At 48.6% G+C, this 20,435-nt stretch overlaps 1 protein-coding gene across 1 annotated transcript in view; it reads left to right on the top strand.

Annotated features, from left to right (window-relative positions):
• Col15a1 (collagen type XV alpha 1 chain) overlaps positions 1-20,435 on the top strand; it is a gene marked incomplete at its 5' end in the record, with an annotated part of 107,997 nt that overhangs the window by 68,960 nt on the left and 18,602 nt on the right. Inside the window, 15 exons of the mRNA XM_015492118.1 lie at positions 317-352; positions 749-889; positions 1,066-1,134; positions 2,009-2,044; positions 2,146-2,229; positions 4,319-4,384; positions 5,827-5,862; positions 7,512-7,574; positions 9,868-9,936; positions 10,046-10,081; positions 13,917-13,970; positions 14,065-14,124; positions 17,385-17,453; positions 17,569-17,610; positions 20,004-20,049. Of these exons, the coding sequence (XP_015347604.1) occupies positions 317-352; positions 749-889; positions 1,066-1,134; positions 2,009-2,044; positions 2,146-2,229; positions 4,319-4,384; positions 5,827-5,862; positions 7,512-7,574; positions 9,868-9,936; positions 10,046-10,081; positions 13,917-13,970; positions 14,065-14,124; positions 17,385-17,453; positions 17,569-17,610; positions 20,004-20,049 (907 nt within the window). The remainder of the gene's footprint in view (positions 1-316; positions 353-748; positions 890-1,065; positions 1,135-2,008; positions 2,045-2,145; positions 2,230-4,318; positions 4,385-5,826; positions 5,863-7,511; positions 7,575-9,867; positions 9,937-10,045; positions 10,082-13,916; positions 13,971-14,064; positions 14,125-17,384; positions 17,454-17,568; positions 17,611-20,003; positions 20,050-20,435) is intronic.

The raw sequence follows: 20,435 nt of genomic DNA, 5'->3' as shown, positions 1-20,435 counted from the left end.
TTACCTCTCTCATGGAAGGGGTGGGGAAGGACACTGTCTCGAATGCCAAGGACCCATTCTGTGATCTCTCCTGACTTCTGGTTTATTCTCAAGGCAGGGGATGAGCTAACGGGTGAAGAATGGGGTTCACAAGCTTTGGACAGGACTGACCTAGCAGACTGCCGTCTTAGGCCATATGCTTGTCTTAGAAACACCAGCCAAACCAAGACAGAAGGGGTCCCCTTGCAGTGTCCTGTTACTGATGGGGACACAATTCTGCCCTTTCTTCTGAACATACCTAATGAAATATATGCTCATGGACGTTTGTGTTTTTCAGGGTGCAAGAGGGCCTAACGGCTCTGTTGGTGAGAAGGTAAGAGAAAGCAAGTGTCTCTTCCCACTTCCCCTTTCCTGGGGTTTGCTATTGTTGGGGTTTGGGCTGGAGCATCCAATGCAGAAATGTCACGAAGCACAGAAAAGCACACCTCAAGGAGCTGCTCAGGGAGGGCTGGTGGGGAGCTGATACCTGCTGGTGGGGAGCTGTTTCCTCCCCCCCCACACACTCCTTACAAACTCATTCCTGCGGGCCCATCCGCTTCTCTCCAAGTGAAATGTCAATTAGCAAGAGAGCTGTTCCTGTGCTATTGAGCACAGATCAGAGAACACATCTGCCTAGTTGACTTCAGAGGGTGGTTTTCTGACTCAGATGTTTAAGTCCTTCCATGAGGGAATCCGAGGGCCTGTCATCAGCCTGTCCTCTTCCTTACAGGGTGACCCCGGCAGCAGAGGCTTACCAGGACCACCTGGGAAAAATGGACAAGTGGGCACCCCTGGAGTCAGGGGACCTCCAGGGCCTCCTGGCCCTCCTGGACCCCCAGGGCCTGGATGTACAACAGAACTTGGATTTGAGGTACTTTTCCCCCCTTTCTGTGGTTAAAGAATCATGTGCATTAGGGCCCACTGGAAGGACCAGCCCCCTGAATGCTAGTCCAGTTTGCCTCTGAGTTACCAGCACCCCAAACCACACTGGCATAAGAGGGTGCTCCAGAATCAGATCTGAAAATCTCATTCTTCCTCCTTCCCTAGGATACCGAAGGCTCAGGAAGTATCAGGCTGTTGAGTGAACCCAGAATCTCCGGGCCAACTGCTTCAAGTGTAGGTTGACTTTTGAAACCTTCTTATGAGGACAGTCTTGCTGTGGCACTGGAGTGTGGAGGCTCGATAATTCACCTGCCCTGTGCCTTCAGCCCCCACCTGTGCAGTGGGGAGGCTTTGCATCTTGGAAGGTGCAAACAGTTTCTCCAGGGAGAAGCAGTTTTGCACCAACTATCATTTGTGAAAATTTGAAAATTGTCTTTGTCTCTTCATCTCTCCCCAACCCCCTGCCTCCCTCCCGCTACCCTACGGAAGCTTCACAGTTTGGCCCATTTCAAAACCCTGCCCTCCTGATAGGCAGCCTCTCTGCTCTGTCCATCCCTGGGAGGCACTGTCCATGTCCACTGGGATGCTCTCCCCTGGATTTCATTAGCTTTGTCCCGTGGGACCCTGAACTGAGCACCCAGGAGGGAACAGCATGGCCCTTCCTGTAGCTGAACATGCAGACTTCCCCCCTCCCCCAGATGCAGGGGGCTCTAAGACTGGAGTCGAAGGGACACTCAACTGGTGCCGAGAGCAGGCCTCTGAGTCTTCTTCTCTGAGGAATTTTTTTTCTCGCTCTGGAAGGGGCATCTGTCCCTCATCCCTTGTTCCCATTGCCTGGAGTGAAACCAGTGGGAGAGCTGAGGGTAGACAGCAAGAGTGAGGACAGGGGAGCAGGCAAAGCGAATCCAAGAAAACCAAAGAATGGGGCTGGGGTGGTGGCTCAGCGGTAGAGCGCTCGCCTGGCACGTGCAAGGCCCTGGGTTCAATCCTCAGCACCACATAAAAACAAATAAAAGAAAGGTGTTGTGTCCATCTACAGCTAAAAAATAAATGTTTAAAAAAAAGAAAACCAAAAAATGTTCATTTATCTGCCTGTTTATTTTCTCAGGGTCCCAAAGGAGAAAAAGGAGACCAGGGACCCAAGGTAAGGTCACAGATCTGTGGTGGAAGGACTTTCCAGCCTGGTTCTAGAAGCATTATCCATGCACAATGAATTATCCCCCCACTTCTCTCCACTGTAACCAGGGTGAAAGAGGGATGGATGGAGCCAGCACTGTGGGACCCCCTGGGCCCCGGGGACCACCTGGGCGCATTGAGATCCTGTCGAGTGTGAGTATCATCCAGGGCAGAGCTTGGCTGTGTATTTTCTCCCTTTGTCAAAGGAGAGAGCAGGGTGGTCTACCACTGCAGGGTCTTGGGGTGCTGGGTATGCAGGGCACGGAGCCAGCACCTGGTGTGGGAGCCTTCACCTGCCAGCTTCCTCATCTGACTGGGCCTGCTCTAATGCTACCCCCCTCACACGCCCCGCCCCCCGAAACTTCCCTCTGGTTGGTAGCATTTGTGGTCAACTCAAAAGGCAGCCTAGGAGCATGAGAGGTATCAGGGTCTTGAGGAAGCCCCAGCTAAGCAGTTCCTGTCCTCTCCAGCCAGGTTCTGAACTTCATTGCTGATACAGGTCACATGGAAGGCTGTGGTCCATTTGTGTGGGCCGAGTGTTCTTGCTCACTAACCCTAGAGTCCACAGACTTGCCTGCCAGTCAGTGGACGTGCTTCTTAGAAGCAGGAAGACCCAAAAGAAAGAAGTGTGGTGCTCTGCTGAGCATGTCCCTATAGGTATCCCAAACTGTCATCAGAAAGGTCCCTGTACCTTCCAGGATGGGAGTAAAGGGATCAAGAGAGGCCAAGGATGACATCAGATGAGCCCCCTTCATGTCAAGGAAACGTGTTTAGATGACCCCACTGGAAAGCTCTTTGGCTGTCTGTTAAAACCAAAAATATCCATATTGCAAAATTCCACATGGAAAGATCTCCATGCTGGTGGAGGAAGTATCCCCCTCCCTTCTGACCCCCCAAAATCTGTGACATGTGGTTTTTTAGTTCATCAGTAAAATTCCCACTGCACAGCAAGGACCTGGTAACAGGTCTGTCTCCTCCACTTTCCCCCTGGGGTTATTTTTTTCTTCTTTGAGCCCCACATGGGGGAGGCTCATGGCACATGGGGAAGGCTCCATCAGCATCAGCTGAATGAAACCTTGGATGTCATCTAATTTTCTATTCCTATCATCAACCCACTGGCATAGGTATTTGGACTTACACTCCACAGTCAGTCCCATGCTGGTCATGTGAATGTAAAGATGCAGGGCCCCCAGTGCAGTCAGGACAATGGCTGTAACTCAGAGGCCAAGGAATCTAAGTGGGGGAACAAGGGAGGAAAGTTGGTTTGGGATATGAGAAGTCAAGGAAGACTTTCTGGAGGAAGTGTCTTTGGGTAGGGCCTAGAAAACGGAGAGGGATTTTACCAAGTAGACACAGAGGGCAGAACTTGCAGAGTTGAAGTGGCAACAATACCCTGAGCCAAAGCAGAGAGTAGCACTGTGTGATTTGCCTAAGACTCAGGGAGCTGATGGACAGGGGTGGCAGGCGTGGGGGTGGTTGGAGAGCCATGGGAATCTGGAGAGGAAGCTGGAATGTGGCTGGGATCAGATCATGACCCCCTTAATAGCAGACCCTCCCATTCATGCAAGACAGTGACCCTTCTGGGAGAAATAACATCAAGCTGGTGGACAGTAGAAAGACAGAAAGTCCCAAATAACTGGGAAAAGGATCGCTGGAGTTAAAAAAATATATATGACTGAAAAAATCGAGTGTGGGTAAGGATGTGGGAAAATAAGTCATCTTGTGTGCTTCTGTGGAAGTGTAAATTGTACGGCCTCTTTGAACGGTTCTTTGGCAATCTGTCGAAACTAAAAATAGGCATACTACAGAATTTCCACATGGAAACATCTCTGCACAATATGGTTGAGTGGAAAAAGCAAATTCAGGGATAAAGCCTGCTGCCATTTATGTAAAATAACCACATGAGCAAACATGCACACGCCCACCCCCCAACATTAGATGCTTCCTATGGGGATATAGACATACGTATTAACATATACATATCTATGTACATATTTAAAATGTTTAAAAGAGAGGAGGCATTCACGTGTTGTGCCATTTTAAAGTTAATTAAAAAAGAAAAGTGACAAGACGGCTCAGGGTGGTGTGGTAGGAAGCAGGAGGGATCGGTGTGATTGGCAGGGGGCTTGGGGTGTTATCAATATGTGCCTTGCTGGGTGACTTCAATAAAAGCCTCACAGTCAGAAGCAAGACAGAACACATGCCATCTTTTGTCCTCATGCTATGATATCTCTCTTTTCAGTCTTTGATCAATATCACCCATGGATCCATGAATTTATCGGACATTCCTGAGCTCATGGGGCCTCCGGTTTGTATCCGCAGCTGCTCTAGAATGAAGTCCCTACCCAAGGGCCCTGTTGAAACAATGTCATGTTGGTTTGGGATCCTTTCAGCTCCTGAAGCATCGAGCTAGAGTATATCAGGGTAGAATGGAGAGATAACTTTGCATGTTGGAAAAGTTGCTTTCATATTAATTTGATCATGCAGAGAGTTGTGTCCACTTCAGCAGAAGTTTCTACTCCTAGGCATCAGAAATATGTGTCATAGAAGTCAAGGGATCCTAGTAACAGACAGATTGCCACCTGTGCCGTGTTCTGGGCGTGCTGTTATCTGCAGCGTCCAATTTCCAGGAAGAGCCTAGAGGGACGCATAGCTGTGTTAATGGGAACCTGGAGCACAAGGAGGGAATATGATTTGCTTCAGTCTTTCTAGTCCCCTTTTAGAGATGAGGAAATTAATGCACAAGGAAGTGACACTACTTCTGCAAGTCCACAGGGTTGGCCCATAGCACAGCAGGACCTAAGAGGAAGGAAGCTCCCTCTTCCCACCTGTACAATAAATCCCCATTGCATCTGGCAGCTGGGAAGGAGGAAAGCTCTTGCTTAGGAGCCTTGGGATTCCAGCCCTAGCTCCACCACACCCCACTCTGAGCCCCAGATCCTCTTCTCTGATAGCACTTTGCCATTTGGGGATGGCTTATAGGAGGTGAGGGAAGTGAAGCTGCTTTGTGCACTTTGGCACTACGAGTCACCATGGAAACCAAGGCTTAACCTCTACAGCTGTACAGGGCCCAGGGCTGCTTGGGCTGTCCATCCATGCCCTGGAGAAAATAAGTCATCTTGTGTGCTTTTGTGGAAGTGTAAAATCCACTAGTTGCCCAAAGATTTCTGCAGTTATCTGAGAAGTTGTCTGCCACCGGCTTCTCCTGTGGAGTGATGTTGGTCTGTGGGTTGTCTGAATCTTCTGAACTGCATCCATATATATATGAGGTTGGCAGGAAAAGGAAGAGGGGCCCTGGCCACCATCATAGGACAGCACCAACTCTTGGTGTCTCAGGTCCTTTAATTGGCTGTTATAATTCTCATTCCTGCCAAGGGAAGAGAGCAATCCCCACCAGCATGAACCCACATCCTCCCAGTCCCCCAGGCTGCCTCCTGACCCACTCCTCAGAGTTTACTTGTGGAGGTCCCCATGCCGTCATCATCACCCCTAAGGATTTCAAGTGCTGAGGGACCTCACCGAGGAGGAAGCTGCAGAGTGGGGCTCTGGGTGCCCGAGTGCAGCTTCTGCCTCTAATGCAAACTAGCTGTGTTGCTGCAGGGTTTCTTCCCTCCCAGGCTCAGCATCTTCTGCAAAATGGGGCAGTCAGACCACCAAGCCCTCCCTGGGGGACAGCTTAGGCCCTGGGAAGGTGCTGGAGCAGCGTGTTCCTGCTGGTTTTGGAAATGCTTTGTCTTTGGTGTTTTACAGGGACCGGATGGTTTGCCTGGGCTGCCCGGATTTCCAGTAAGTTTCATCTGTGCTCAGGGCTGTGCTCATTCTGTTTCTTCCACCTGGAATGACATTTTCCTCCATCTCTACATGACCAAGCTCCAGCACCATCTCTTTCATTAATTTTTGTGTCCTTGTTCTCACCTCGAAGGGTCCCCTTCTTTGAGTCTCATGGGGCTTTATTGTCACCACTCTTATGATTCTTTTCTGCCTTAAATAACGGTTATTTGTCCCCTTGTCTGTTTTGTTTGTTCTTGGCTGTTTTGCAAAAACCTTGGGGAGGGTTAGGTCCTACTCACGTCTTCTTACCCCAGAACCAACCAAAGCCTGGCTCGCCATTAATGTGAGTAGATGCTTTAGGTAGAAAAAGTTCAAGTAGATGAAGTCCCTGAAGGGACAGGATGTAGTGGTGGAAAGTGGGGGAAGGAGAACCTTGGGAAAGGATCCCAACAGTTAACAGTCCATAAGTGCCATTATGGGGCTTATACCATGGAAGAGGAAGATCCATTTCTACATCAAAAGTGATTATTTGTGTCTAAAAGTTTAAATGTGTGCTGAAGCCTGGCCCCAGGGCAGGATATGAACAATTTCTTTTAAGACCCTGCACCTTAAGTCCTAATGCTAACAGGTGACACACACCGCTTCTAGGACAAAAGAAAGAAATTTATCAAAATGTAATAGAAATTTGTTCTTCCCAGTAGAATTATAGGTCATCTCTGTTTTACTTTGGGGAACAGTTTTACATTTTCTAACGGAGCATAAACTACAGTGACACTAGCAATGCATGTTAACTAGACTTGAGAAAACAGTCGGGAGTGCCGACCACGGTATAACACCTCGGTTAGCAGAAGAGTCCAGACCTCGGCTCCACCCCAGCTTGACTGCTCCAAAAGCCAAAGCATGTTCCAGAACACACCCTCCTCTCAAGAGTGGCTGTGTATTCTGAGGGAGCCCCAGGCTCCTCAAAAGAGCCTGTTTACCACTGTAGGGCACAAGGAGGGGACCAGATAGGCAGGATTCAGGCTGCCAAGGGAAGCTTCACTGGACATATTTATATATTGGGCTTGTGAAAAGTTAACAGTCAAGTGTTGAAATGCATTTTGGAGAGGCTGTCGTGAGTCACCGTGACACACATCCAGTATCTGGGGGACTTGAGAAGAGGTCACCTCTGGCTGGGGCATGTGGAATTTGGTTCTGCAGAGGGGTGATGCCATCCCTGCAGGGGTGGCATGAGCATGGGTACAGAAGCAGTGGGGTGGGGGTGCAGGGAGGATGGGCTTGGGAGTCAGGCTATGGTGCTGGGCCCCATCTCATAGGTAGTGGGGAGCAAAAGGGTGGGAGTCATGGAGGGTGAGTGTTGGGGTGAGTGGGCAGCAGGATGGCCCAGGGGGGCAGGAGGTAAGTGGAAGCAGCTTCCTTGCTGGAAGAAACCAACATTCAGAGAAGCCCGGGACCTCTGGGCCTCCTGCCACTCAGGGTCACTTTCTCTAGACCACAATTTCTGGACCTCTTAAAAAATCTCAGAAAATCTCATAGCTAATCATGACTTCTACCTTCCTGGGGAATGGCATGCTCTATTTTTCTACTTTGGTGGGGGGGAAGTTTTTCTGATTGGTTAAAGCATTTTAACAAACAACACAATACCTTCCAATAATTCCTTCCAGGGCCCTAGAGGACCAAAAGGTGACACTGGTGTGCCTGGGTTTCCAGGACTCAAAGGAGAACAGGTGAGGGGGACCAGGTGTCTGGGTGGGATCGTGCTGTGGAATTTGCTGACCATTTCCAGTGAGCTGAACTTGAATGTTAGCTCTCCTCTTCTCTGAGATACAATTCACATACCATAATAATTTCTTTAAATTATATTCAGTGGTTATTAGTAGATTTGCAACATTGTGTAACTACCAGTGCTATCTAATTCTAGAACGTTTTCATCATGTCCAAAAGAAACCCTGTGTCTATTAGCAGTCACTCTTCAGCTCCTAACATTTATTATCTCAGGGTTCCTCCATGGCACAGGTTATCCATGGGGACATGAAATTGAATTTCACCATAATTTGGAAAAAGAATGCCACTCAGCACCCTCTTGAATGCAGTGGGTGGTCTATCACCTGCTGGGTGTCTTCCTTAGAATATGCATACTCCCCAGGGACGGGCTTTTCTCCAGCTCTAGAACCAGGTTAGACCTGCTATACAAATGACACTCACAGCCCTTGAGGGATCAAAGTGTGCCTAGCTCATGAATAAAACGAATGCCAATATTTAGAATTACAAGTTGGGGCCTTCTGCAGCTGGTTGACAGTCTTGGTCCACAATCTTTGGAATAAATATTTAGCATGCAGAGCACTTCCTGAGCGCTCCCCGGGTACAGAATCAGTCTTTGTACCTACTACATTTGCCTCTTAGAATTAGCTTCCCGGGTGATTTTTATAGATGAGGGAAAGAAGTGACAGCCATAAACAGATCACAAAAATCTGGATTGAATTCTCTCATCCGCCCACTCATTTATAAATTCATTCCTCTTCCATCTACTACCCACAAAGGTGTGCTAGCACCTATACTGAGCAGCAGGAGTGTGGAAATAGGACATGGGGAACAGATAGGAGAGGTGGCAGGGGGTATGTGCTAGGGGGCTTGAGCGTCCCCTAAGCCTGCCATGGGGAGCCAGCAGTGTGCTTTCCAAGAGGAGAGAGCATGACGATCTCTTTCCCTCCTCCATCTCTTTCCCTGTCTCCATGTTGCCACACAGGCTCCACAGAGGAGGAGAGAGGCTCCGGTGTCTGTTGGGCCACATGGGTGGAGGGTTGACATGCTTGGGAGACCTTTAGAGCCACACGGGGTCAATATCTTGGGTGCTTTTGCTGCCAAGAGCCTGCAGGGAGAACAGTGCGGGGGCAGCTCTGGCTTGGAGAAGAGCCGTTCTTGCTTCCAATGCTGTTCCTGATGTGACAAGGTCAGATGGACCTGGTGACACCTAACCCTCTGCTGCTGTGAATGACGGGGACAGATGCCCCAGGTGGCCCTGCTCCAGCCATTGCAGCCCATGTGCTTCCTCTCACTTTGCCTCTAATGCTTTTGTGCCTGCTTCTTCTCGCTGCTGGCGGACTCAGGACTGCCTTTCCTCACCAGTGGAGTGGTAAGACCCAAGTATCGTGCATGGGCTTTGGGGGATGGAGGAAGAGGCTGCTCTGCTCGCTTTAGTACCACTGCCTGGCTGCTTCGAGCCCTGTTGAAAGGAGGCTTTGGTGTGGCCCAGCCCAGCTCCCCAGGGGCCAGCATCACACCTCCCAGGGAGACAGAAGGCTTCTCTACTTGGCCTTGCTCTCTGGACTTTGTCTTCTCAGGACCCTCTGGGGATAGTGGGTGGCTCTGCCGAGGACAGGATTGAGGGTGGGATCCTTCATCCTTGCCTGTCTCCCATCTCCCCTTCTCTAACTAACATCTGGGATAGCTTTGCCTGACCAAGTAATTTTTCGCACAGAATCCTGGAATTTGGAGGCAAAGCTGGCCATGGAAACACAGGGCCCCTGTGTTGAAAGAGGCATCTAGTGTCTTTACCTTCATCTCTTTCTCAATTTCAGAAGCTTTAACAAGAATGAGGATACTTGATAGGAACAGATCTTAAGTCAAGTTGTTAGGAAGTCAAGCCACCAGATATATCAGGAGCCAGAAGTTGGGGTATCATGTGGCAAGTGGTGGGCAGGACCATGCTAGGGCTGGTTCCTGGATGGTTGAGAGTGAGGGTGCAGATCGATCATAGTGGGAGCTCCGGAGGGCTATGGGAGGCTATGGCCTGTGCTATGACACAGTAGCTCTGATGGTCAGTGGAGGGATCATGGTCACATAGGAGGCTGTTGCAATCCTCTAGTGAGAGGTAATTTGGGAGCAGTGGGGCTGGAAGGGTGTTGTGAAGGCAGGACAGAGGTGATTAATCATGGCAGCAGGCCCAAGAGGTCTTAGTGATCCACTGGGCACGATAGCAGGAACAAGTGTGACTTCACTGAAAGGCTCTCCTCATTGCAGGGTGAGAAGGGAGAGCCTGGCGCCATCCTGACGGGGGATATTCCTCTGGAAAGGCTGAAGGGGAAAAAGGTAATTGTGTCACCAGGTGCTGAAGCCACCACACATCTACTTTGGCTTTCCATTTTGGTGTCTCTAACAGTGTTCCTCAGACTGACAAGTATGTATCTCCCCATTTTAGGGTGAACCTGGAATGCACGGGACCCCAGGACCCATGGTAAGCCACAGTGTCTCTCAGCTGAGTCTGGACTGGTGTATGACAAAGTTATAATACTTTCCTTACTTAGATGCAGTTGTCCCAGTGGTGAAAATATAAAGGATGTGGCAAAGCATCCACATGTTAGAAAGGCAAGCTTCAGTTGCGTAAGCTTCTCAGGGCCCAGCACAGTAGCAGCCAATCCCTCTTCCCAAGTGCACTGTGGTTATTCCCTCTTGGGCCTCGCTCCTCCAGGCAGTGACTCAGGGACTCAGGATGGTCCTTGCTGTGACTCTGCCATCTTGTGGATTCCAAGTCACACCAACATCTTCCACCTGGCAGGCTGAGTTTGGGGTCAGGGAAGACTGGAAATAACGAACACCACTTTGAGTACACTCTCTTTGGCCAGAACTTAGATCCATGGGGCCTCAGACATGTAGCCATAGCTGTGTGTCCAGGAAAGAGGGGGAAGCAAATGGTGGTGAGCACTCAAGGTCATACCACAGTTGTTAATCTAAGATTGCCATTTGACAGGAAGCCCTGCTGTTTTAGTTAGGTTTTTGTTTGTTTGTTTGTTTTTTGGTTTTTTGCTGCTGTGACTAATAGACCCAACCAGAAAAATTGTAGAGGAGAAAAAGTTTATTTGAGGGCTTTCAGTTTCAGAGGTCTTAGTCCATAGAAGGCTGGCTCCATTCCTTGGGGCTCCAGGTGAGGCAGAATATCATGGCAGAAGAATGGGGTGGAGGGAAGCAGCTCACATGATGATCAGGAAACAGAAAAGGTCTCCACTTGCCAGATACAAATATATAACTGGTAGCCACGCCCCCAATGAGCCACTTCCTCCAGCCACACCCATCCGCCTCCAGTTACCAGTTAGTCCCATTTAAGATTAGTTTGCTAATTAGATTAAGTCTACAACTCAATAATTTCTCCTCCAACCTTCTTGCATTGTCTCACATGTGAGCTTTTGGGGGACATCTCACATCCAAACCATAACACCCATAAAATCTCTCTGAGCTTTTTAGAATCTATCTGCTACTTGCTTATTCTGAGCATGCCCTCTTCTCTGGGCTTGTTTGCCCATCTGTTGGAGGAAAGAGATGGGATTAAGAATAGATGGTATTTTAGGTGCTTCTGGCCTTGCTGTTCTCCCTAGAAACTGTCCAACACAGCTGGACAGTTTTCCTATTATTTCTCTCAAGGATGAGCCCTAAACTTCCTTGTCATACATTTCTTCCCTCAAAATGGAGAAAATTCAGATGGAGAACATCTGTGTGGGTCAGACACTATACTGGTCTCTCACCCAGCTCGTCTCATTTCACACTCATAACCCTAAGATGTGAATAGCAGGATCCCTGTTTTATGGACAAGGAAACCAAAGCTCCAAGAGGCTAAGTAACTTGCCCACTGTCACATTGCTTTTAAGTGGCAGGCGGGGAACTTGAGGCCAGCCTCTCAGACCCTATATCCAGAATCCTTCCACTGCACCCCACTATTTCCAAGGAGCAAGCTGCCCTGGATTCTTGCAGAACTTTGTGGGCAGCAAGCAGCATCGTCCATGGGGTTGTTTGATTCAAGCTGGATCTCAGCCCTGGGGACACAGGATCACATGTTTGTGTAATAGTCACGTGTCCCTGATGAATAACGCATATAATCTCCAAGGTGCATCCCTCAAAAGACCTTCTGAGTAATATCCCATTGTGAATATGTGCCACATTTTCTTTATCCATTCATCTGTTGAAGGGCACCTCGGTTGGTTCCATAGCTTGGTTGTTGTGAGTTGATCTTCTATAAACATTGATGTGGCTTTGTCACTGTAGTATGCTGATTTTAAGTATTTTGGGTATAAACTGAGGAGAGGATAACTGGGTGGAATGGTGGTTCCATTCCAAGTTTTCTGACGAATCTCCATACTGCTTTCCATAATGGTTGTACCAATTTGCAGTCCCACCAGCAATGTATAAGTGTATCTTTTTCCCCCATGTCCTCATCAACATTTATTGTTACTTGTATTCTTGATAATCACCATCCTGACTGGAGTAAGAGGAAATCTCAGTGTAGTTTTAATTTGCATTTCTCTAACTGCTGAATGTTATTCATTCATAAAGAAGAATGAAATTATGGCATTTGCCAGTAAATGGATGGAACTGGAGACTGTCATCCTAAGTGAAAAAAGTCAATCCCCAAAAATGAAAGGCCAAATGTTTTCTCTGATACGTGAAAGCTAACTCATAATTAGAGGGTGAGGTAGGGAAGAATAGAAGTACTTTGGATTAGACAAAGGGGACTGAAGGGAAGGGAGTGGGAATGAGAATAGGAAAGATAGTAGAATGAACCAGACATAACTATCCTATACGCATATATGATCAATATAATGCGACATGTACAACCAGAAGAATGGGACATTATACTCCATATATGTATAATTTGTCAAAACACATTCTACTGTCACATATAACTAGTAAGAACAAATAAAAAGAAAAAAATAAAGACCTTCTGAGGCCTTTGATCCCTGAGGTCAAGGAGACCACACTGTGGAGTAGGGTAGCTGAGAGCCAAGGCAGACTGAGAGAGTCTCCTTCACTCCTGGTTAACCACTCTGTAGCCTCCAGTACCCTGGGAAATACAAACGGTAATGGGAGCCAGCAGGTGGCTTCAGATGGCATGGCGGTTGTCCCACTGAAGGCCAGCTTGCTCACAGCTTGCCAAACACAGTCAGTGAGGGCACCTTTTAATTTGCATCAAGATGCCATCTGGGCTAGCTGTGGTCCTAGTGACTAGTATAACTTCCATCTCCTTTGCAAATTCACTAGAGTCTTGTTTCTCAAAGTGTGGTCCGCATGCCACATCACCAGTGTCCCCTGGGAGCTTGTTAGACATTTGGAACCTTGGCCCCGCCCAGACATGCTGGATTTGCATTTTAATAAGACCCAGGTAGTTCCTGTGCATGTAGACATTTGGGAAGTGTTACCCTACCACCTACCAACTAAGTGACTGGTGCCGTTAACTCTTTCTCTCCACTTTTCCTTCCCTGAGAGCACTGTGAACCAGGGACTTTATGTATACCCTGTTTCAACACAGCCTTTATTTGCTGTCTTTGGGGGAAGGGCTGGCCATGTTAATGGTGGCAGGAAGAAGGGACTTGCAGGGCTGCAGGTTTAAACCTGCCTTCCCCCAGGACAAAGAGCAGACCCAGCCACAGGAGTGGGGATGAAGCAGGTTCTAGGAAGAGGTGCATGAGTGATGGTCTCCTGGGCTGAGCAGCCTGCATCCCAGATGCTAGAAGACACGGAGATTCCTGCAGGGAGCAGGGCTGTAGCTCAAGAAGTGGACTGAGAAAGCCAGCGCTGAAATAGGGTCCTTGGGTCAGGGACTGAGCAAAGGAGAGGGGTGCCCAGCCAAGACTGGTCTTCGGGACAGGTAGGAGGAAGGCAGAAGCCAAGTGACACCAAGCAGGCCTTCTGGTGGGGGTGCAGGCCGTGTTATTCCTAGTGGGGTCTGTGGGTACCCCTGGGACACACAACCTAGGGCAGGGGTCTGAGTTCTGAGCACTGAGCCCTGAGCGACTGACCTCTTGCTGTGCAGTTAGCCCTGAATGTGAGGAGCTGGGTCCAGCATCTGGGCTGGGGCAGAGCCTGCAGGAAAGTAGAGCGTGGTGGGGGCTGAGCAAGTGCTTTCAGCCAAGGAGAGGCAGGAGACAGGAACTGAGCAGGTGGGGGCTTTGAAACCGCTCCCTGCCCTCCTTCCTCCCCTCCATGGGTCCTCCTGACCACTGCCCACAAAGTCAGGCTTCACACCTCCCGTCCCCATTTCTCTATACCTTGAGTTTCTAATCAGGGGTTTGTTTTGCCTCTAGGGGCCCAAAGGACCACCAGGACACAAAGGAGAATTTGGCCTTCCAGGGCGACCGGTAGGTATGGGTGCTCCTCAGACTGGATGGAAGGGGGTGCGTGGCCAGGCTGGCCTGTGGGTCAGGGGGTACTAAAGTCTCCTGTGGATCTCAGGGTCGCCCAGGACTGAACGGCCTCAAGGGAGCCAAAGGAGATCGAGGGATCATGATGCCGGTGAGTGCCACAGCCACTGACCCCTCCTGTGTCACCCTGGGGGAAGAGTTGGGAGCTGGTGTCCGATGAGTGGGACTGACAGATTACGTTTCAGAAATGTTTTTCTTCTGTCTCCACTGCCATTTACAAAGGTCCTCCCACCCAGCCCTACCCTTGGGCTCACTCTCAGGAGATCCCTGCCACCTACAACATCTCAGTGGGCCATCAGCCTCCTTGTGCAGACCCCAAAGGGAGGCCAGGAAGAAGGGGTCTGGGTGTGCTCAGGAAAAGTGATTCCAAATTCCAGGGCTTTGACTCCAGAGTGGTGTCTTCTCTTCCCTCCTGAACACAGTCCCAGGGTGCTCATATCACTAGGGCTCAGTTGGTGCTTATGAGTGATTATCCAAGGCAGACCCGCCACTTAGGACCTCCCAAGATGGTGGATGCTGGGGGAAGCAGCAGGGTCGAGGCTCTCAGAGAAGAAAACCAGTGTGTACTGAGCACCTACTGTGTACCAGACACTGTGCAAAGTGTAAGGGCAGTAGCCCACATCATCTTGGTGATAACTAACCAGCCCATCAGACACTCTGTGGGGTCCTTGTTTTACATAGGGGAATTTTTTTTTTTCCAAAAATGTGTTTTAATACTATGTCACAAAAGAAGAAATTTTGGCTTACAAATATAAAACCTTTTTTCTACAGATTTTGAATATTTTCTTTTCCCCTTTCCTTTTTTTATTGTTTCTTTTTGGTTATATATAACAATAGGATTCATTTTGACAAAATTTTTAAAAAGCATGGAATATAATTTGCTCCAGTTCAGTCGCCAGTATTTCCCTCTCCTCCTCCCTCTCCCTGTTCCCTTCCCTCTGCTGGTCTTTTTGCCATTTACTTTTACTTCTTTTTTCTTTTTGGTTAGTATCTTGTGGATGTACATGTTGGTGAGATTCACTGTGGTTTATTCATATAGGTACATTAAAAGGTTAGGTTAGATTCCTTCCTCTGTTTTTTCCCTTAGCCCATCTTTTCTCCCTCCCCCAGAGCCCCTTCATCTAACCAACTGATCGACCTTCCTTTTTTTCATTTATTTTTTAGTTGGACACAATACCTTTATTTCACTTATTTATTTTTATATAGTGCTGAGGATCGAACCCAGGGTCTCGCACATGCGAGGCAAGCACTCTACCGCTGAGCCAAAACCCCAGCCCCTCAACCTTCTTTTTTGATGGACTCCTCCATGGTTTCCCTTTCTCACTCTCTCTCTAAAAAATACCATGATTTCATTCTTCTTTATGGTTGAGTAATACTCCATTGTGTATGAATACCACATTATCTTAATCCATTCATCTGTCAAAGGGCACCTTGGTTGATATATGCCTATATCCCTATAGTATGGCAATTTTTGGTCTTCTTTGGGATCTATACTGAGGACTTGGAGAGCTGGATCATATGGTGGATCCATTCCTAGTTTTTAAAGAAATTTCCATACTAACTAGTGCTACACCCACTATGTGTGAGCGAACCTTATCTGTTTCTCCACATCCTCGCCAATACTTATCATTATTTGTATTCTTGATAATTGCTGTTCTGACTGGAGTGAGATGAAATCTCAATGTAGTTTTGATTTGCATTTCCCTGATTGCTAGAGATGTTGGACATTTTTCATGTATTTGTTGACCAATTGTATTTCTTCTTTTGAGAATTGTCTGTTTAGTTCTTTTGCCTGTTGTTTATTAATTGGATTATTTGGGGGTTTGATGTTGAGTTTTTTGAGTTCTTTATATATTCTTGATCTTAATGTCCTATCTGAGGTGTGGGTGGCAAAGACCTTCTCCCATTCTGTCTGCTCTATCTTCACATTCTTAACTGTTTCCTTTGCTGTACAGAAATTTTTTATATTCTGTGCCCTCCTACTTACTGATTTTTGGGTTTTGTTCCTTGCACTTTAGGAGTCTTGTTAAGGAACTTGGTTCCTGTTCCAACATGTTGGAGTGTTGGACCTACATTTTCTTCTAGCAGTTGCAGAGTTTCAGGTCTAATTCCTAGGTCCTTGATCCACTTTTGTGCAGGGTGTGAGAGAGAGAGAGGCCAGTTTCATTCTTCTACATATAGATTTTCAGTTTTCCCAGCACCATTTGTTTAAAAGGCTATTTTTTCCTCCAATAAATGTTTTTGACACCTTTATCTAATATCAGATAACTGTATCCATGAGGGTTTGAGTCTGTGTCTTCTGTTCTGTTCCGTTGGTCTTCATGTCAGTTTTGGTACCAGTACCATGCTATTTAACTCTAATCTCTTTTGAGGTCAGGTATTGTGATACCTCTAACATCTCTCTTTTTGCCCAGGATTGCTTTGGCTATACTAGGTCTCTTAGTTTTGCAAATGAATTTCAGAGTTGCTTTTTCTAGTTCTGTGAAGAATTGGTAATTCGCTGGGGATTGAATTGAATCTGTATAAAGCTTTTGGTAGTCTGGCCACTGTGATAATATTGATTCTGCCCATCCAGGAACATGGGAGGATGGGACCTACAGAAGTTAGGGCTGTCACTGAAGGTCACCAAACCAAGAGCCAAACACAACTCTGTGTCCATTTTGCTTCTGTGTGTATCCAACTGCCTCACTTTATGTGTTCAGAAATCCAATTTTCCTAAAGTATTAAGGGTCTGGCTCCTGCTCATCAAGCTCTCTGGAGCCGGTGAACCATGCCTCCATTTAGAGGACCAGTGCAGCTCTCCTTGCACCTGCCTGTCAGTACCCACCACCCGCTGCATGTCCTCCTCTAGGCTGGGATGAGAAGACTTTGCATGATCTTAAGGCCAGGCTGAAATTGACTGTGCTGTTCAACATGAGCTTTGTTCTTAATTTCGTCTTTCTGAGGCTCTCCTTCAGGCCCCTCCACGCTAAGGATGCACTGATAGAGAGCTGGTAGGCTTCCTATCAACTCAACACTCTCTGGGAGTCAGACTCTGAGTTCCAATCTTGGTTTGCTATCAGTGGCTGTGTGGTCTTGAGCAGGTAGCTTCCCCTCTCTGGGCCTCCTTATCTGCATGGATCAACCAGGGACAATACTGTTGTCTTCCTGGTGGTTTGCTGGGAAGATGCAAAGAGGTCACAGATGTAGAAGTGCTCTGTGGACAGGTCCACCTATCAAGGTAGAAGTTGGTGGCTTCAGGGGACCCTTCTTTCCTTGCTTTGTGCCCAAAGCCTGGAGGAAGTGTCTTTCAGCTGCCTCTACCCTCTGAGCAGCCTCAACTCAGCAGTGGCCCTTCTTTTCTCCCTTCAGGGCCCCCCTGGTCTACCTGGTCCTCCAGGTCCCCCTGGACCACCCGGAGCTGTGGTTAACATCAAAGGGGTGAGTTGGGGTTTTGGGGGGACTTTCCCAGAGGATTAAGCAACAGGCACCAGACTGGCATGAGCTGGAGTCCAGTTCCCTGACAGCCTCACCTCTCTCCTTCTATTTCCCACAGGCCGTTTTCCCAGTACCTGCCCGACCACACTGCAAAACACCCGTAAGTAGCATGTGGCCATTGCCTTCAAGGGTGGGCTTTGCACAGAGAGCAACTCAGAGAAGATCAGCCTCCGTGCTGGGCCCCTCCACCTCTGAGCATCTTCTGATGTCTTTTATCACTTATGGGTACACCCTTCAAGGATATAAGCTTTTAGTTTTCAGGGTCGTCTTGGGTGCTCACACTGGTCTTTAGTATGATCAATAAAACAGTGTCTTTTATCAGTATGATCACATTAGCTTCATGCATGGAGCAATATTAAAAAAAAAAAAAAAAACTAAAGCCAACCTGTGGTTTCTGCACTGGGAATTGGGGCTACAATCTGTAACTACTGCCTTCCATCCCTCTCAGCAATCACGTCACATCACAGCACAGAACACAGCCCTGAGAGGCAGGGCTGATCCCTCCACTCTGTAATGAGGAAACAGAATGACTCACAGAAGCTCACTAGCTTGTCCAAGGTCTTGGGACACAATGGAGCAGGGCCCACAATTCCCATCTGACGTCCCAGGCAGCCAGTGCAGACACTGTGATTCCAAGGGGTCAGGCCCTTGCCGGGTCCCCCAGCCAGTCAGCACTCTGGTGTTTCATGCACATTATTAGGTCTTGTTTCTGTGGGGAAGCCCTGGAGGGTGGGCCTGGGCAGGCCTGAGTCACAGTACGATGCATGATGATTCTCTCATTCATTTGACAAATATTTATTGAGCATGTACCCAGAGCCAAGTACTCTGCTAGGCCCCGGGGGAAGCGGGTGAACAAGACAGGCGTGGTCTCTGCTCTCTGAGGTTTGCAAATGACAATTTAAAAATGTTCTTTGAAGTGGATTCATAATTGGAGGTGGTGATGAGGCTGGGCTCAGAGGCTTCAAAATGACGCGGTTTAGCTGAGTGTTTTCCCGACTTCTGTCTGTGTTTGAACTTTGAAGCATCCTAGTGTATAGTCCAGAGCCCGGGAGCTCTGGCCTGAAAGGCAGAGGATGAGATCCTACTGTATAAGGTGACAAAGAGAGTTGCTGGCTCCCAGATCCTTGTGAAGACAACCCCCAACCCAGTGTATGTTTCTATTAGTGAGAAACAGGAAGCATCAGTGCTAGAGAGTCCCTCCTGAAACCCCCCCCCATGACCACCTCCTTGTCATGAAGGAGCCATCACAGCCTTCAGAGGCAGTGGGCCAGCCCCAGGTCCCTCAGCATGTGGGTGCCGGAAGCCCCTCCCAACATACACAATTGCAGGCTTCAAGTGGGCCGGCCATGGAATAGCACTTGACAAACTGTAGAGTGCTGTGAAAATGCTACTGTGATTCCCATAACCTATTCTAGGACTCTGCAGTAACCTTGGCCTTTGGGGGTCATGGAGTTACTTAAGCCAAACACTGGCTTAGGGCATTTTTGTTCGGTTGTTTATTTCATGATGGCTGGCTGGACACTGTGGGGGCTGGGGCACGGATACGTCCTCTCAGAGTGGACATTTTCAGGCAGAAGTGCTTCCTCTCATGCCCAGCGTTTTGCACGCCCTTCTGATTTCAGCCCTTGCAACGCCATAACCATTTGCAGTTCACACCTACAGTGGGGCAACTTAGCAGCATCATCGCAAGTATCACCTGGGTGCTGCAGTCTTCATCCTTAACTTAGAAATGCTGGCAGATTCTCTCTTCCTTCCCCCCATCTTCTCTTGGTGACCCCTAAGCAGCTCATGATCCCACCCATAAGCACAGAAGAATCCTGGATCATTTTGATTCCACATATCACCTGGGGAGAAGGTGAAGGGGGGCTGCTAAAAGCCAGGCTGCAGCTGGCCCCCTCTTACCAGACAAGGGAATGTGGGACTCTGGGAAAGAGCTGTTTGCACCCTAGGGCTCTGACACTCAGAACAATTCAGAATAATCCCTGGTCTAATGAGTGTTCCATCACTGACTCTCGTTTCTGCCAGCACCAGTCCCTTATGCTCGTCCTTGGTAATGCACAATAGCAGCTCTGATGAGTGGCCAGCTTTAGGACTGGGCTTAGATGCTTGATCTCTCTGGGGGGGGGGGGGGTGGTGTCCATACTCATTGATAGAAAAGGAAGCCAAGAGGGTTCATCCGGGGCCAGACCAACATTGCCATGACTTGTCACTTGAAAACCTCGGATTTCCCCTTTGCTGAGATTTTTGGCCTGTGGATCTCAACTCTCTACCCAACCCAATTGCATGATGATTCTCCTACTGGGATTTCTGGGTGCTGAGGGCTACTGGGGAGCTCAGGGCTTTGGTGGGGTGGGGGGCGGGCCAGGGTCAAAGCAAGTTCTGTCTCATAGCATCACCTTTTCTGCCACATGCCCCCAGGACAGTGTCCCCCCGGGGTGTACACATGCCAGGGCAGGGTGCCCAGGGTCTGATCCTGTATTTCTCTCTTTCCAGGTTGGTACCACTCATCCTGGAGATTCCGAGCTCATCACCTTCCATGGTACACACTCTTTCTTCACTGTGGGCTTTTCTTTTTCTCTACTCAGCACCTTTGAAGAGGCTCCTTTGCAAGTACCCAGTGCTGGGCACTTTCAGAGGAGGTGGAGGTGTGACTGGGTGCCTGGGTGGCAGCTGAGCCAAGGCCGCAGGGTCACCTCTGTTTGGTTTTGTTAAGCATCTATTTTTCACAACGTGGCTGAGCCTCCTAGGTAGCAGGGAGCACCCCGCTGGGTCACTCATTTGTTCATCTGTTCATCAGACATTCACTGATGCCAACCCCTTGCTTAGTGTCATCGTGTGCCCTGGGCTGAGACAGGTGAATTCTCTGCCCTTCCTGCCTCCCAGGCCCTTAGAATATGTGAGGTGAGAGCTATTATTAAAAATTAG

This window comes from Marmota marmota, unplaced genomic scaffold (genome assembly GCF_001458135.2).
Source record: "Marmota marmota marmota unplaced genomic scaffold, marMar, whole genome shotgun sequence".
In the NCBI taxonomy this organism is placed as follows: Eukaryota; Metazoa; Chordata; class Mammalia; order Rodentia; family Sciuridae; genus Marmota; species Marmota marmota.
Note: the sequence above shows the minus strand (reverse complement) of the source record. Positions and strands in the feature narration are given on the sequence as shown.